The 19,365-nt window shown below is 34.3% G+C and overlaps 2 protein-coding genes across 2 annotated transcripts in view; one reads left to right on the top strand and one right to left on the bottom strand.

The window, feature by feature from the left end:
• LOC114334447 (fibulin-1) overlaps positions 1–19,365 on the bottom strand; it is a 161,250-nt gene that overhangs the window by 8,251 nt on the left and 133,634 nt on the right. The window contains exons 14-15 of the mRNA XM_028284488.2: positions 17,357–17,496; positions 1,442–1,565 (exon numbers count right to left, since the gene is read on the bottom strand). Of these exons, the coding sequence (XP_028140289.1) occupies positions 1,442–1,565; positions 17,357–17,496 (264 nt within the window). The remainder of the gene's footprint in view (positions 1–1,441; positions 1,566–17,356; positions 17,497–19,365) is intronic.
• Positions 13,051–15,869, top strand: LOC126893357 (uncharacterized). Its single transcript, XM_050663439.1, has 2 exons — positions 13,051–15,157; positions 15,242–15,869. The coding sequence occupies exons 1-2, from the start codon at positions 13,175–13,177 to the stop codon at positions 15,494–15,496; spliced, it is 2,238 nt and encodes a 745-aa protein (XP_050519396.1). The 5' UTR covers positions 13,051–13,174; the 3' UTR covers positions 15,497–15,869.

The raw sequence follows: 19,365 nt of genomic DNA, 5'->3' as shown, positions 1-19,365 counted from the left end.
GAACTGAAGAATACATCGAACTGATCAGAACAGTTATTGTAGATCAACCACATACATCAATTTGGCATTAACATCAACAGGAAGACCTTTCATATCGAACTTGCCTGCGTATTCTTAAGCAACATTTACATTTTCATCCGTATCGTTTACAAGCCTTCCATGTAATCACTCTAAACGACTATCCCCAAAGGCTGACCTTCAGTAATTGGTTTCTGAATAATCTCTTCTTCTTCTTCTTCTTCTTTTATATAGGCAGTACTGCCTATTTTTCTTCAACGGTGCCTTTTATTCTGCCCCTAAATTTTCATTCCATCTTTTCCTTGGACGTCTTATACTTCTTCTGCCTAACGGTGACTTTTCCCTGGCTATTCTTACTATCCTTGATTCAGACATCCTGCTTATATGTTGAGTTTACTCTTGTTTTCTGTTTACTCAGGTATTTACATTGTCTACTCCACATGTGCGTCTCATTTCCTCACTTCTTACCCTGTCCTGTAGTCCTTTTCCAGCATTCCTTCTTAAGATCTTCATTTCGTTGGTCTCCAGATGTCTTCGTGTTTTGCTTGTATCTGGTCTTGTTTCGGCCGTGTAAGTCATAACTCAGTAACAATCTCAATAATAATAATAATAATGTATTAGGCAAAACCTTTTTACTGACGAATGTTGGTTTCATCGGTCTGGGTATACAAATTCTCAGAATATGAGGATGTGGAATAAAGATCCGCATTATTTTATTTAAACGCCTTTATATCCACAGAAACTTGTGAGTTTTGGCTGCTATAAGCAAGCGAGGTATTGTAGGACCCATATATTTCAAAGGGATTCTAAAGGTTGAAAGATACCGTCAAGAAATTTTGACTCCATTTTTATAAATCAATTAATGGATGATGAATTAATAGAAGGATATGTTCAGTAAGACGGGGCTCTAATTCATACAACGCTGCAAAATGTGATTTTTAATATGGACTTTTTCGACATTAAGGTCATAAGTTTAAATACGCCTATTATATCCCCCCTCGATCCTGTGATTTGACTCTCTGCGATTTTTTTCTGAGGGCACATTTAAAAAATTCGATTTTTAAAACTCCTGATTTGGAAGCTCGTAGACAAAGAAAAGAGAATTATATTGAAGAATTAAATAATACTCTGTGGGTCCTAAACAATGTTATAAGCTCAATGAGAAGAAGAGTTACGTTATGTAGAGATGTTGGTGGTGGACATATACATCATCTTCTTTGATTTTATTTATTATTGTTACTAATAATTTTGTTAATTTTTGATTAAAAAGTTTTTGGCTGATTTTTTTATGTTGTACAACGTTAATCAAAATTAATTTACATACCGAGATGATACAAATTCAGATTAAAACAAGACATACGTAATTTCTTGCTCGTATACCTTTGATGAAATTAATTGTGGATCGCTTGTTAGTATTACTTACGATTTGTGATCAGTGTCTTTAATATAGTTAGCAGGGCATTTGATACTGTAACATTTATAAGCTCCTCGAGTATTTAAGCACACTTCCTCTGAAAGACAAACGTTTTGCTGGCATTCATCGATATCTGTAAATAATTAAAAAATATGCTATATATACTATCTTCCATCAACAAACAACGGCAATATTAAGATCCAAAAAATGCACTGCCTGCATCCTTTTCAATATTGTATGGGGAGGGGGCAATAACTACACTAGACACAATAAATAATGACACCGACTGGCTTTGCTGCTGATAACTACTGTAACCTGCTTTAAAAAAGATCTATAAGGCAACATGGAGGTCACGCGATGGAAGAACAAATAATCAATAGATCATTGATGAGAGACATTCTAGCATTATTAGAATGCCTCCTATATAGAAGTAAATTCAGAGTCGGCATGGAAACGAGAGAAGCCCAGTTCAGTTTACTAGTTCTAACCCAAAATTTCTACGACCAACGCAAAGATATATTTATATGCTTCATAGACTTCGAAAAACCATTATTAATAGAGTAAGACACGACTTACCATTAGGCCGCACACCAACGAAACATGAAACGAAAAACATGAAACATGAAACGTAAAACACGTTTCATGAAAATTAAACACGGCTAAACAAATCTTGAAGTCCGCCTACCAATGAAACGAGTGTGATTCAGGCTCATAACACATTTTTATTTTCGGAAAGTTTCATAAATGGCCGGATGTCTATTTGTTTAGCAGTGTTTTATTTCCATGAAACGTGATTTACGTTTCATGTTTCTTTGATGTGCGGCCGCCTAAGAAGTCAATTTGAAGGGGAAGACATCAAACTGCTAAAAAACTTATACTTACTGGAACCAAAATCCCTGAGTTAAGATTGAAGGTTCCACGCCCGCATAAATATAAATTAGGAGAGGAGTTAGACAAGGATGTGTCACCTCTGCTATATAATCTTTATTCCGAGTTTATATTTAAAGAGGCACTGGAGGATTCCAAGGATGGAGTCAAGATAATTAGAATCACCATGAAATACTTCACACTAAGAGAGTGGCACCAACACAAACAAAAATCATAGTCGACGAACTAAATACGAAATCCACGAAATACTTATACAGAAAAAGAATATCCGAGAAGTTTGCTGATAATGGAATATTAGAAAACGATAACATCGAGGAAAGCTAGGAAAAACTCAAAAGTAACATAATTAACGCAGCAACAGAATCACTTGGGGAGAGAAAAGTAACGAATACCAATATATTAAAAAAGAAAAACCCATGGTTTCGAGAGGAAGTGAAGATAAAATGTGAAGAAAAAAGAAAGCCTTTTTACAATACAGAACACAACAAACACAACGGGCATACAACTACTATAAACGAATTAGAAACAAAACAAACACTTTAGTCAGACAAATAAAAAGGGAACACTGGGAGAGCTTCTCAAAGCAGATGGTACACGACTTCTATGGAACACAAAAGGAAATATGGAGAATGGTTAGAGGACAAAGAAAAGAGATGAACGAACTAATAAAAACGAAACACATTCAGAAGGAAACTTGGGCAGACTATTTTCGATCTCTGTTTGCTAAAGATAACGATAACAAACCACCAACACCTGAAGTGACAACAAACGAAAAAATAAATATTGAAAAAGCAGAGGTAACGGAAGCATTAAGGAAATTAAAAAATAGAAAATCACCAGGAGAGGACAGAATATCGAATGAACTCCAGTGGTGTCATGGTGCCGGAACGCGCCGGAACGGCGTTCCGGCACTGGTTAAGAAAAGAAAAACAAATAAAGAATTAGGTTTTGTAAATAAAATATTTTGAATTAAGCAAATGCATATATGTACATTTTAAAATATGCAAACGTAACTTGTCTTAAAAAAACATAGAGTAATATTTTACTTGTAAAAAAGTGAAGGAAAGTGCGTTCCGGCACTGCTAATTTTGCCATGACACCACTGATGAACTCCTAAATTAGGGAGGACAAGGTCTGACCAAACAACTATTAAAACTAATCCAAAAAATAATAGAACAAAACAGAATACCACAAGAATGGAGATCAAGCATCCTAATACCTCTCTTCAAAAAGGGAGAAAAATCGGACCCGGAGAATTACAGAGGAATTAATTTATTAAACACAACACTAAAATTAACGACCAAAGTGATAACAAACTGAATAAAATTATAACATTAGCAGAAGAACAGCAACCACCGACGCCATATTTATAATGAGGCATGTTCAAGAAAAATCATTAGAATACAACAAACCGGCAAACTTATGTTTCGTGGATGTTAAGAAGGCATTTGACAGGGTCAAATTAAAGGACGTTATCCATTTATTGTACGCAAGAGGGGTAAGAACAAAAAAGGATACTAAATGGGAGAAAAACAACTTAAAATAATCAGCTATGCAGACAACGCAATTCTAATCTCAACGTGAAGATGATTTACAACGTATGCTGCACGAATTTAATATAACCGCTAGAACATTTAACTTGTTAATTTCCCTAAAAAGACTAAATGCATGGTTATAACAGCAGATCTACTAAGGTGTAAATTAGAGCTGGAGGGTCAAATAATAGAACAAGTCATGGAGTTTAAATATCCAGGCATCACACTATCTAGCTACGAAAAGCTCGAAACAGAAGTGGAAGATCAGGTGAATAAAGCAAACAGAGCCGCAGGTTGCCTGAATGAAACAATATGGACAAATAAAATCATCGGAAAAAAAGTGAAAGGCAGAATTTACAAAGCAATCATCAGACCAATAATGACATACTCGGCAGAAACATGACCTGATACAGAAAGGACAAAAAGATTGCTAGAAACAGCAGAGATGAAAACACTGCGAAAAATCGACGGTAAGACACTATGGGATAGAGCTAGAAGTGCAGATATACGACGGAGATGCAAGATGGACAACATTAATAACTGGGTGAAAAACAGAAGAGAAGAATACATATTGCTAATAAAACATATAATGGACTCATTAAACATCTAAGATCTAACAACATCACTAGAAAAGACAAATGCAAAATATACAAAACCCTGATAAAACCGGTCCTTATATATGGATCAGAGACATGGACACTGTCGAAAAGCGATGAGAACTTATTAGGTACGTTTGAACGAAAAATCCTTAGACACATACAGAGTCGGTATTTTCTTATCGATGGTATGCGCATTTAATAAGAGCAACAAAGAGACATGCATTTATTATACATTTAAAACGAGTTAGAAGATATTGGGCGGCCGAAGTAGGAAGGGTCACCAAAAAATTTCGCGTTGTAGGTATGGCTTTGTCAGACAGCGTTGCCGAATTTGGAAATTATCAAAAGAAAATATTAAAGTAGAAAAAATAATGTAGTTAACTTTTTGTAAACAGATATAATAAACAAATTATTTAAAAATAACAAAATATTGTTTTCACCCATTTTAAAAAAATGTGAAAACGTTAAATATTAATTCAACGTTTATTTTTTTACTTATATTTTTCTTTTAAATAATTTGTTTAGTAGATGTATTTATTTGTTCACAAAAAATAATATAGGTACAGTAATGAGTGCGCTATTAAGAACCGGCAAAATAACGCAAAAGATGGAAAGCATAATACGTTGTGTAATAAAAAGAGATGAAACTAATAGATATGTAAAATGATCGATAGGAGCCTATAAATTTACATAACATTACATAGTTTCGCACCTTTAGACATATCTGAGGAGTATAACAAATCTAACCGTGTCAGGAGAATTTTATAAAATTCTAAATGTTTTCTGTCACAGACGTCTAAAGGAGGGAAACTATGTAGGTACCTGATGTAATGTAAACTTATAGGTTCCTATCGATAATTTTACACATCTACTAGTTTCATCTCTTTTTATTTCACAACGTATTAAGTTTTCCATCTTTTGCGTTATTTTGCCGGTTATTAGCGCGCTCATCACTGTATTATTTTTTTTTCTACTTTGTTGGATAATTACGCATGTCTGTCTCTCTCTCAGAGACTTTGTAAACACAACTTTTCCGTCATTAGATAAGACAGGCAAATGAGCTGTCGAATAAAAGCTCATTACCCTACGATCTTATTAAGGTGAGAAATTTGACCTTGCACTTTCAGTTTTAGAGTTGAATCTTGAAGTACTATTTTAAAGTCGCCCAATAAATATTATAAACGACTTATTTTTGGACGCGCTTTAGCATGACGAAAACCATTATATTTCTCCGGCTTTGTGCAAGTCTGTCTGTCCGTCTGTCTATCTAATATAACTCCTACGTTATTAAAACACTCAACTCCGGTAGCGAGATAATATAGCAGGAGACCTGAAAGCTACGGGCGTGGAGAACTGGACAGAGATTGTCTAAGACAGAGAAGAGTGAAGGCATGCTGTCGAGTGGGCTAAAACCCACGAAGGGTTGTAACGCCACGTAGTAAGTATGAGGTGTCGAATTAAGGATGGTATTAAAGCTGAGAAATTGGACTTCACACTTCCGGTTGCAGAGTTGAAACTGGAAGTAGTGTTTTGAAGCCGCCGAAATAGTACAAGCGACATATTATTCGATGCGCTTTAGCAATACGAAGACAAGGTATCAACTTAGATCTTATAACCCAAAGATGGTATCAGTTGCAACCGGAAGTACTGTTTTAAAATCACCGAAATAGTACAATACATTTGTTTTCGTCTTGCTAAAGCGTGTTAAATAATACATTGCTTGTATTAATTCGGCGTCATTAAAACCGTACTTCCGGTTGTAACTCTATAAACGGAAGTCCGAGGTCAAATTTCTTACTTCTAATGCCATCTTTGGGTTATAAGCTCTCATTCGACACATCATTTGTCATTCTATTTTTTTGTGGGACGGACCGACTTGAATAATACCGGAAGCATCTTGCTACGGCGCGTCGAATAATATGTCGCTTGTACTATTTCGGCGACTTTAAAATAGTACTTCCAATTTTAACGCTCAAACCGGAAGTGCGATCAAGTTTCTCACTTTAATAACATCCTTGGGTTAAGAGCTTTCACTCTTACACCTCATTTGTCCTTCTGTCTGATATTATGACGGAAAAGTTGTGTTTACAAAGTCTCTGGGACAGAAAAACTTGCATAATTAAAGTAGAAAACATATATTAATTTTTGTTAACAAATAGTATAGGTACTAACCAAATTATTTAAAAGAAAAAACTAATAAAAAAATAAACGTTGAAATATAATTCAACGTTTTCACATTTTTTAAAATTGGCGAAAACAATATTTTTTTACTTAAGTTTTTTTCTTTTAAATAATTTGTTTATTATATCTGTTTACAAAAAGTTAAATAAGTATATTATTTTTTCTATTTTAGAATTTTCTTTTGATAATTTCCAACTTTGGCAACACTGTCTGACAAAGCCATTACCTACGACCCGAAATTTTTTGGTAACCATTCCTAGTTCCGCCACGCTCGGCCGTCCCACATCTTCTAACCCGTTTTAAATGTATAATAAATACATGTCTCTTTGTTGCTCTTATTAAAGGCGCAAACCATCGATAAGAAAATACCGACTCTGTATACAGTACTAGTCAAAAGTCCGTACCCCACCTCGTATCTTTTGAACGGTTGTACATGTAATAGTGAAATTTGGAGGGAGGAAATAAACGGACGTAAGCTTCTTAACTACTCATGACAGGTAACGTAATAGCGACAGATGACTTTACAGCGTCACTGTGACCGATAATTTTAAATGGGACCTTATGGCAAGTGATACCTCGTTTGAAAGGTATTGAAAATACCTATTCAGTCATGCTAATTTTGTTTGAGTTTAAGTTAATTTAGACGAATAAATGAAATAAATATAAAATTATAGTTTCGCATTTAATCAATAAAAATTCAAAATTCCGCCTATGCTTACTTGTCAAAAAGGTTGACGTTGACGTAAAAACTACTAGAGAATTGGAAAACGTCAACTTTTTTGACAAAAAAAACATATTCGGACACTTGAATTTTTATTAATTAAATGCGAAACTACAATATTATATTTATTTAATTTATTCACCAAAACAAAATCAACTAAAACCCAAAAAAATAATATGACTATTTTTTTGGGTTTTAGTTTATTTTGATTTTGGTGAATAAATTAAATAAATATAATGGTAGGGGAGCCCAAGCGGGGCTCCCCTACCATGATGTAGGCTACTTCTAGATGTACATGTAGATGTACCTCTACCATATATTGGCTCTTAACACAGGGAAGTTCGTTAAGGGGGGCCCGAAAAAGAAAATCTATCCTTAAAAAATCTCGAAATTGTCAGATTAAGATAAGGTAAGTTAAGTACATGCAAAAGAGTGTATACTTCAAAAACCTGACGATTTGAGTAAGGAAATGGGGGAGTCCCAAAATTTCACAAGAAAAAAGCGAATATTTCGCGAAATGAATGACAGATCGAAAAACTAAAAAATATGTGCTCTATATTTTTTTAAAATCTATCGAATTATACTAAACACGACTTCCCATGGAGAGGGGTGGGGGTAAATTTAATATTTTAAATACGAATCCCGCGATATTTCGCGAAATGAACATCAGATCGAAAAATTGTAAAATACACTTATTCAATATTTTTGAAAAATCTATCGGATTGCACCAAACACGACACCCCACGGAGGTGGGGTGGGGGGTTACTTTAAAATCTTAAATAGAAGCCCTCATTTTTTTATTGCCGATTTGGATTCCTTACGTAAAAATAAGTAACTTTTATTCGAAACATTTTTTAGAATTATGGATAGATGGCGTTATAATCGGAAAAAACGATTGTTGGAAATGGAAAATTAAATTAAAAATGGCAAGCGCCCACTAAAATGGAAAACTTAACTTAACTTTTTTTGGTTTTAGGACCTACTCTTCACAACCCAGTAGGTCCCCAAAGCGCTCGAGTGACTGCACATTTAGCATACTTTGCTCCCCTACCATAATATTGCAGTTTCGCATTTAATTAATAAAAATTCAAATGTCCGCATATGGTTTTTTTGTCAAAAAAGTTGACGTTTTTCAACTCTCTAGTAGTTTTTACGTCAACGTCAACCTTTTTGACAAGTATAGGCGGAATTTTGAATTTTTATTAATTAAATGCGAATCTATAGTTTTATATTTATTTCATTTATTCATCAAAATTAACTTAAACCCAAACAAAATTATCATGACTGAATAGGTATTTTCAATACCTTTCAAACGAGGTATCACTTGCCAGAAGGTTCCATTTAAAATTATCTGTCACAGTGGCGCTGTAAAGTCATCTGTCACTATTACGTCACCTGTCATGAGTAGTTAAGAAGCTTACGTCCGTTTATTTCCTCCCTCCAAATTTAACTATTACAGGTATAACCGTTCAAAAGATACGAGGACTTTTGACTAGCACTGTATAAGGGGGTGAAAGAAAATGACGTGTGGCGCAGAAGATATAATTTTGAACTATACGCAGCATACAACGAACTTGACGTCATAACATCCATAAATATCGGACGTCTGCGCTGGATGGGCCATGTTGAACGAATGTTGGAGACCGAAACACCAAAACATATAATGAAGCAAACACCAGTAGGGAAAAAGTCAAATATAAGACCCAAACTTAGATACATGGGACAAGTGGAACAAGATCTGAAAACACTTGAGATTACCCACTAGAAGAACAAAGCAAGGAACAGAACAGAATGGCGGAAAATCCTAGAACAAGCCAGGACCCAAAAAGGGTTGTCGAGCTACTGATGATGATGATGATGATGATGATGAAAATCAGAAGAGTAGAATGGAATGGCCACATAAGCCGAATGACAACAAATAGAGTAGTAAGGACGGCGAGAGACGGTTCCCCAATAGGAAGACGATCAGTGGGAAGACCACGAAAAAGATGGAATGATAACTTACTGGAGGCACATTGAAAAACAGACAGAGCCATGTCTACATAAAAAGAAGAAGAAGAAGAAGAAGAAGAAGAAGAAGAGTCAAGGTAAATGGGGTAAATATAAACAGCATCAGATACTCCGATGATGCGGTGTTGATTGCGGATTTTGACTTGGGTCTACAACGACTCATCGACAGAACCAACTTGGTCTGTGAGCAATTTCGTACGAAAATGAACATTGAGAAATCCAAAGAGTGATGCCAATTCGGAAAAACCAAAATGTACCTCAACCTTGCACAATAAACGGGCACATTTTAGATCAGATCAACAAATTCAAGTAGGTACCTGGGGTGTTAAGCAGCTTAAATCCTGATCTAGAAATAAGATCAAGAATAGAAGAGGTCAGAAAATCTTTCGAAAAACTCGAAACAGTGTTATGTAACTCTCGAATAAAACTTGAAATTCGACTATGTTTATTAAAATGATACGTCTGGTCGACTCTTTTCTATGCAGTTGAAAAGCTGACGCTTAAAACATCTTCTTCTTCAAGTGCCGTCTCCTAATCGGAGGTTGGATATCATCATCACTATCTTTACTCTATCCATCGCTGCTCTAAAGAGTTCTATAGAACTGCATCTAAACCAGTCCCTTAAATTCTTTAACCATGACACTCTCCTTCTTCCTATACTCCTTGCTCCTCTTATCTTTTCCTGTATTATCAGTCTTAGCATTTCATATCGCGGTCCCCTCATTACGTGTCCCAGATATTGTAACTCGTATTTTTATTGTGTTTATTATTTCGCATTCTTTACCCATTTCTCGCAATACTTCCGTGTTCGTTTTCCTCTGTGTCCATGCTATTCTAAGCATCCTTCTGTAGCACCACATTTCAAATGACTGTAGCTTATTTATGTTCTTGCTTTAATGTCCAGCTTTCAAGTCCATATTGTAGTATCGAGAACACGTAGCATCTCAAAGCTCTTACTCTCAGTTCTAAGCTAAGGTCTTTGTTGCAGAGAACTGTTTTCATTTTTACAAACGCATTTCTTGCTATTTCTATCCTGGTCCTTATTTCTGCTGTTTGACCATTTTTCTCTGAAATCCAGGTTCCTAGGTATTTGTATTTATCAACCCTTTCTATAGGTACATTTCTCAAATGTATGCTTGTTTGTATGTTTGTTTTCTTAGTTATTATCATGTATTTGGTGTTTTTTATATTCATTTTTGGTCCATATTCTTCACAGAAATTGTTTGTTTTGTTTAGTAGTAGTTGGAGTTGCTCAGCAGAGCTTGCCATAATCACGGTGTCATCTGCATATCTTATGTTGTTAATAGATCTTCCGTTAATTATTATTCCTTCACTTTGAGATAGCAATGCTTCTTCAAAAATGGCTTCACTATATGCATTAAAGATTAAAGAGTAATGGAGACACAATACATCCCTGCCGAACTCCTCTCCTGATTTCAATTTCTGGACTGGGTTCGTTATTTATTACAATTTGTGCTCTTTGATTCCAGTAAAGGTTTGTTATTATTCGTAAGTCCCTTTTGTCTATGTTTTTTGTCTTTAGAATTTGGACTAATTTTTCATGTCTTACTTTGTCAAAAGCTTTCTCAAAATCAACGTAACAAACATGCACATCCACATTCATGTCCATGCATCTTTGAGCTAACACATTAAAAGCAAATAACGCCTCTCTGGTTCCTAGTCCGTTTCTGAACCCCAACTGACTATCATCTATTCCTTCTTCCAGTTTTTTATTTATACGACCATGTATTATTTTCAAGAATAATTTGAGAATGTGATTCAGTAATGATATTGTTCTGTATTCACTGCAATCTTTAGCGTTTGTATTTTTAGGGATAGCACAAAAGGTTGAGAGTAACCATTGTTTTGGTATGTTTCCTGTTTTGTACACTGTGCTTAAAACATCAATGATAAATAAATTGGTGGTCTTTGAAATGTGGATCTACTGGAGAATTCTCAAGATTTCATGGCCATCGCATACCCCAAACAAAGAACATATAGAGTAGGCAAGAAATGAGAACTTTTCAACACGTGAAAATTAGAATAACATCATACCTGGGACACATACTGAGAAATAATAAGTACCAATATGCTCAACTAATAGTGAAACGAAAGATCGAGGGAAAGAGAGGACTCTTAAGGAAAAGACTATCGTGGCTAAGAAACATCTGACAATGGACAGAGCTTTTGGACAACTAGTAAGAACAGCTGAAGCCGGAGAAGAGTTTGCAATTGTGGTAGCCAACCTCCATTGAGAAGAGGGCACTTCATGAAGAAGAAAAGTAATTAAAGCCAACACATATTACATGGACGTTAAAATGATAGGTACTATAAACGATCATAACTTCGAAGTGATTAAAGAATTTAAATAGATATGAGATAAAGATAAAAACTATGTTCTTTTTGTGATCTGATAACGGCCAACATATTAAAAAACCTACCCAGAAAAGGAATAGTAAGTCCAACACTAATCATTAACTCGATTCTAAGAACAGGCTACTTTCCTGCATAATGGAAAACAGCAGAAATCATTACGGTTCCAAAACCAGAAAAACCTCCATATGAGATTACATTCTACCAACCCATTAGCCTATTACTAGTTATGTCCAAAGTCGCAGAGAAAATCATTGCAAGTAGACCGATTATTGATATACAGAACATTATCTATACCTTATCATCAGTTCGGTTTCCGCCAAAACCACGGCACAACAACTGAACAAGTGGATAGGGCTATAAGAAAGGTACAGTCAGCTTTTCACGAAAAGAGCTTTTGCAATGCCATTTTCCTGGATATTAGTCAAGCATTTGACAAGGTCTATCATCCACGATTGCTATTCAAACTGAAGAAAGCAATCTCTCAGCCGCTATATACGATACTAAAATCATGCCTCGAAGAAAGACTATTTTATACAAGATACGAACAAAGTGTGTCTAACATCCACAACATATAAATGCTGGGTCCCGCAAGGCAGCGTCCTAGACCAACTCTCTATATAATCTTTACAGCTAATTTCCCATCTGGAAACGAATCTACAATCGCAACCTGCATAGATGACACTGCAGTTTTGGTAAAAAAACGCAGATCCCATACAGGCAGCTGAAATATTGCAACAAAACATACATTTAATTGAAATATGGGATAAGAAATCGATGGCTTAACTTGCAAACCGGCTAACTCCACTTTTTTCCGAAATATAGGTTTTTGCGTTGTTGACTGAGTCTAGTTGTCTCTCACATTATGTTCAATAAAATATCTCCCTATTTTTTAAAATTACGGAGAAAACGGCGAACACGTAAAACGGTCAACTGCTAACACTAGTATAACAACACCGAGACGTGGCTAACTCCAAGGTCAACCGCCAGTTTATTTGTACTTGACGGTGAGTAAACAGAGTGCCACGTTTTAAGTGCGGTCTTTTTTAGAAAACTATAAATTAACAGATAAAATAAAGCTGATTTGATAACGATACAGTGTATAAGAGTCGTGGTAAGTAGTTTTAATGAAATAATATAACTTTGTGTAAGAAATATCCTAGTTATAACATAATAAATATTGTTGATAGAGTTGTCCATTTTTACCCTAACTATTTACTATGTTAATTGAGGAGTTACCCAATATACCAATTCTGTGATTTTACATTATTCCCGTAATCTATAAATTAAAGTTGTTAATTTTTTACGATTTAAAATGTGAAAAGAAGTCCAGTGCATAGATAAAAGTAAGACTTTTCTTCTTACTTTTTAAAAATTCTACATATTTTATGTTTAATAAAAAATTCCAAAAAAGTATATAAAATAAACGGTTTGGATGTTAATAAGATTATTGTTGCAGATAAAGAGGATGTCGAGGGCACAAAAACTTGTTGAAGCTGCACTGAAGGAAAACAATGAAAATTACTTAATTCTCACAGAAGAATCTATTGAAGATATGCCTGTTATACTTTTTGCTGATAGTACGTCAACATATGATAATTTAACAGGAAATATCATGGAAATTGAGCCACTTGCAAGTGGTACATCTGAGGCTGCCACAGAGGTGTTCATCAATATTGAGCCACTAGATATCATTCCGCCTATATCTAATGCTGATACACAAGAGATTATGAATGTTGCGCGTCTTGATAATGATTCGCCTGTTTCCTTGAAATCTGTTAGTGAAGAATGCTTAGCTCCAGTTACAATGTACCATTGTACAGCACAAGAAGACAACAATACTAACTTGATTGACAAATATTTCAGTGATGATAGCGACTGCATGAATGCAAAACTTGTACCTTATTCTGAGCACTCTGATTCTGACAGTGAAGAAGAACCAAGAAGAATTAAGAGAAGAAAAAGGTGTCAGGTAAAGAAAGCTACATGGAAAGATCAAATGAACAAGCTTCACAGAGAAAATGGGCAACAGTATACTGGGCGTAAAAAAATTGAAGGGAAATGGGAAAGAATACAAAAAAATAAACGAGTTCTTAAACCTCGATGCAAATGTAGGACAACTGATAAAAGTGCTTTAAAATGTAGCGAAGTTTCAGAAGAAGAAAGGAAAAATATATTTGAGATGTTTTGGAGGATGAATTGGGGGGAAAAAACGGTTTTCGTGAATGGTCTTGTGCAAGAGATACCCACAAAACGTCCAAGAGACAGAAAAGACCCATTATTAACAAGAAGACAAAGCACAATGGTATTTAACTTAAACTTGACTAACGATTGCCGCGTGAGAGTTTGTAAAACTATGTTTCAAAACACTTTGTGTCTTACCAAAATGACTATCTGGAACTGGAAAAAAGGCAAAGAAAATATTTCTCAGAAAACAAATCGACACGCAACAAAAAATCCCCACGAAGTAGAAGTGAAATCACTTCAAGAGTTTTTGAACAATATTCCAAAAATGGAATCCCATTATTGCCGCAAAAGTTCGGCAAAGCTTTATTTGTTACCAGAATGGACCTCAAAAAAAGCCTTGTACAATTTCTACACATTAGACTGGTGCACGCCACGGAATATCACTCCCCTGTCAATTGCTAAATTTAGCAACACTTTAGAAATTGAAAATATATCACTGTTCAAGCCAAAAAAAGATGAATGCGAAAAGTGCCTCTCTCACAAACTCGGAAATATACCTGACACAGAACACAAGGAGCACATAGAAAGAAAGAATGAAGCTAGACTTGAAAAAGAACAGGATAAAAATAAAGAAGAATTTGTATTCACAATGGACACGCAAGCTGTGCTATTGGCACCCAAATCTAATGTGTCATCTCTATATTATAAAACTAAGATATGCACGCACAATTTCTGTATATTTAATATAAAAAATAAAGACGGATTTTGTTATCTCTGGAACGAGACCGAAGGTGGGTTATCCTCTGACAATTACGCTACCATAATTGTCAAGTTCATCACGGAGAAACTTTTGCCGAGTATCCACAGAGAACCTGGACAGGATACTAAAATTATATTGTACAGTGATGGTTGTACAGCTCAAAATAGAAACGTAATATTGGCAAATGCATTACTAAACGTGGCAACATTAAACAATGTCACAATTCAGCAGAAGTATCTAGAGGTAGGCCATACTCAGATGGAAGCGGACTCGATGCATGCCACCATAGAGAGGAAACTGAAAAACAAAATAATTCATATACCAGCTGAATATGCAGAAGTTTGTGTTGGAGCTCGCAAAAATCCTAAACCTTACAACGTATCTTACCTAACCCATGAATTTTTTAAATCCTTCGCAAGTTTACAGTTTTATAAGTCAATAAGACCAGGGAAAGCCATAGGAGATGCCAAGGTACTTTTAATGTTAATTTTGTTTGGTCTTCTACAGACACAGAAGACGAAAACATTGTTAAATTGTTAATGCTTTGTTTTTTAGGTCACAGATATTCGTGCCCTACAATATAAACAAGGGAACCTGTACTTTAAGTTACGGTTTACAGATGAATGGCAGTTACTGCCACAGCGATGTGATAAAAGGGTCTCAGTTAAACCTATTGAAAGCTTACCGAATCTTCATGAAAATCGGCTTAAAATAAGTAGTCGTAAATTCAAAGACTTACAACAACTAAAAAGTACCTTGCCGGTGGACTACAGGGACTACTACGACAATGTGCCACATGAAGACTCATAAATAAAATACTCTATGGTATAATAAAAATAAAATACTTGATTATAAAATAAAAATACAAAAATATACTTACAGTTTGATTTAATTTTCCTATAGAGGTTCCATAATACGATGCAGAGAAAAGTGGGTAACTCCGATTATTTACTGTTTTCTTTTAATTACAAAGAGGGTAACTCCAAAAATTTAAATAATTGCTATTTAATCAAAATATTTTTTTAAGCTTTTTAGTAAATTCAAAGTGCAATATAAATAGGCAGCAAATGGATTTTTGGAATATTGATATTGTAAGTATTAATTTTTTTAAGAAGTTTTTTTGTGTTCCTGTAAAGTTTTAAAAAACGGAGTTAGCCGCTGTGCAAGTTAAGCCATCGAAATGGAAAATAAAGATCAACGAAGCAAGATCAATTAACGTATTATTTACTAAATGTCACAAAAAAGACACCGCATAACATGCATAACAAGACAACACACATCTGGATGAAGAGGAAACAATTAGGAATAAAATTCAAAAAACACTACTGGTTCCTCGGCCATAAATCTACCTTATATTTATCTAACAAAATATTAGTACCTACATAAAGCAATAATCTGGCGCATTCGCACATACGGGATTGAACTGTGGGGAACTGGAGCAGATAGCAACCTAGCAATACTAGAGCGATTTCAATCTAAGGTTCTTCATCGCAGCATCACAAATGCGCCGTGGTTCATTCCAAATGCAGACATTTACAGGGACTTGAAGTTAGAGACAGTGAAGCAAATGATCGTCAAATGCAGTGATAAATATTTTAAATGACTGGAAAAGCACCCCAACGAGTTAACAGTGAATTTATTGGGCAAGTCCATACAACTAAATAGAATAAACCTTAGAACTCCTCTTGACTTACCATTCAGAAAATAAGTGTATATACTTAGTTTTAGCGTTGATTGAAATAAAAATATGGTTTATCCCAAATATCAATCAACGGTTTTAGTTTTGAGTAGTAAACCCACTAGGAGGTGATACTCGTTGGACTAAAACTCTTTACATAATACACTCTGGACCAAAATTAACCGGCCACCTTAAAAATGGGTTATTTTTGATATCTTATATCTCATAAACCTATGATGGCTCATATTACCCGTATGCGCGCCAATGGTGAATATTAAATTCTTAATTGTATGTCAAAAAATATGCAATAACTACGTCATAAAACCCACCAAATTGCATTTGCATATCTCAACCGGTTTTAAAGCAATAAATAAATCGTCAGTTGGTCAGAAAAATTTTAACAACCCCCATTTTGGAAACTAAGCATTTGCGGACCTAAGTTTATAAAGCAAACTGTCATTATTTTTTCATGCAGAATTACCCTTAAACTTTGCCAAAATTTTTTTAAAAACACCCTGTATTGATAAACAACATGTCTAATTGTTAAAGCACCTAACTTTTTTATTATCCATCATAAGCGAATCAATCAAACAAAAGAATGTTGAGAAAGCATGAGGCTATAGTTAGGTTTTAATTTCAGTATACTATAAATGCTAGAATATTCCACAGGGTGATGTAAACTTTAAGAGAAAAACACAGTTTGATTCGTACACCCGGTATACAATGAAAATTTACCTGTTTGGCAACAATATTATTATAACTATATTGTCAAGGAATAAGGCTATAACATATTAAAAAAATCACTTAAATCGGACAACAGGTTTAAGAGATATAAGACATCAAAAATAAACCATTTTTAAGGTGGCCGGTTAATTTTGGTCCAGAGTGTATGTTCGTTTAACTAAAATGCTTAGTGTTACTTGCTACGAAATAACAGATTGTATTTAAAAACAAATAAAAATAGAAACTATGTTCTTTTTGTAGATACGCACCTATACAAACGCGTCCATCACTCCCTAGTTTATATCCTGGGGGACAATCGCATCGGTAGCTGCCAGGTACATTTCTGCAGGTTCCTATACATAGTCTTCTATCTTTAAATCTTTCACATTCATCAATATCGGTACAGGTCCTAAAATATTTTTGTTTTTATTAATTTTCCAAATTTTCTAAATCTCTGAAATTTAATAGCCAATAATAAAAGTATTAATATGGCGAAATAAAATGCTATTTAAAGAAATTAAAATACAAGTCATACATAAATTAACAAATGTATCAAACATATATTAGGTTGTTCCATAATTAAGAAGACTTTTTCAAAACAAAATTGTTCTTTCATATCGTGACTTATGCGAGCGGTTTACCCCCATAGGCAGAGCATAAACCAACTAATTTTTTTTTTCATTTCTACCGAACCTAACATTTTTTTATTTGATTCTATATATTTTTCAAAGTTCAAATGTATTTTTTTTTAATTTGTTCAAGTGGGAACTTAGACAAATGACTTTCTAGACCAGTGATTCCCTAAGTAGTCCAGGTGGACCCCCAGAGATCCACTAGGGACTCAATGGGGGTCTACGTTGGCGTGAAATAAAAATAGGAGTTCACAAGTTGTAAGTGGGGGTCCACGAAAATTTTATAGTGATTTGGTATTTATTTAAACAAATTTGCATTTTTTTATCGTAAAATATCAATGGAAAAAATAATGTTTTAATAGTAGGGACTCAAAAATGTAATTATACCGCATTATAACAAGTTATTTTGATTAAAAACATGTTTTTGATCAAATTTTAGTGTAGAAAACGTTAAAATACCGTTTTTTACATTTTTCTCCATTCCAAAATACATGTCCTTCGATTTGACTGAAAATTTGCCCACAGATAGCCAAAACACAGGACTTTAAGTAGTTAAAAGTATTTGTAATTGTATTTGTATAGTTTTACAATACAAAAAAATACGTGGAATAATATCAGAGTCAAAAATATAGGCGTCTACTGTAAGTAGAATTAACGCGGAAAATATCAACCGTACGAACAAAATGGTTAAAAAAATTGTAATAATTATTGTAAACACGATTTACTTGGAACAATTTCAGTTCCTACAACTTTTGTCGAAAAGTTGAAAATGGCGAAAATATTGAACAAAAACCACTGCTATCAAACCAATCAGGTCTTATGCTCGCGCCTTTGCCGCATACGTACTACCTGTAATATTGATTTTAGCAAAAAATGAAAGAGATTTTATCAAGAAAATTGTATAAAATTTAATTCTCTCCATTTTTATATGGGTACATTTTTGTCCTAAAACTAATAATAAACGAGATAATTCAATAATTATGCTCTAACTGTCATTATTTCCCCCCATAACTCGGAAAATATCGACGGCACAAAAAAATTTATAATAAAAGAAATTATAGGAAATCATATTTTCAACAATTTCAGTCATTACACTTTTTGTCGAAAAGTTGAAAATGGCGGAGATATTAAGCAACAACGCTTCTCCTTTAAAATTAATATGGCAGATAACGCAACGGCGGAATTAATTCGCGATTTTAAATTTACACTACTATTGACCAGTGGCGGCTTGTCCTATGAGGCAGGTGAGGCAGTGCCTCACCAGTATATCAATCGACTATTTACGTTATTTTGTTGTTTTATAATCAGTCTTTTAAATATAATTTAGCTTTTTGAAATTTCCTAAATACCTTTATTCTTATGAAAAAAATTAAAATCAGTACGGCACTGACTCTTTATCTTCTTATACAGAGAGAGTCTGTAAAGTGGAATAAATTCAATATCTCAAATACTAATTGTTTTTTTGGAAAATGCTCAGACCCGTCGATTAGTATTTCCAATTGTCCTTTTTGACATTCAATAATAATGTATACAGGGTGTCCCAATTTAGAGATATGACGTCATCGTCGATTTTCTTAAATGGCAACACTGTCATGTTGATAGCTAATTTGATAGGGTTTGTAAAGTTATACATAACTGCAAAATAT

This window comes from Diabrotica virgifera, chromosome 10 (assembly GCF_917563875.1).
Source record: "Diabrotica virgifera virgifera chromosome 10, PGI_DIABVI_V3a".
Classification (NCBI taxonomy): Eukaryota; Metazoa; Arthropoda; class Insecta; order Coleoptera; family Chrysomelidae; genus Diabrotica; species Diabrotica virgifera.
The sequence above is the reverse complement of the archived record's forward strand: the minus strand, read 5'-3'. Positions and strand labels throughout refer to the sequence as shown.

Coding starts and splice junctions, on each gene's coding strand:
- LOC126893357 (XM_050663439.1), top strand. CDS start 13,175: ATGTTAATAAGATTATTGTTGCAGATAAAGAGGATGTCGAGGGCACAA. Junction 15,158..15,241: donor AAGCCATAGGAGATGCCAAG/GTACTTTTAATG, acceptor TTTGTTTTTTAG/GTCACAGATATTCGTGCCCT.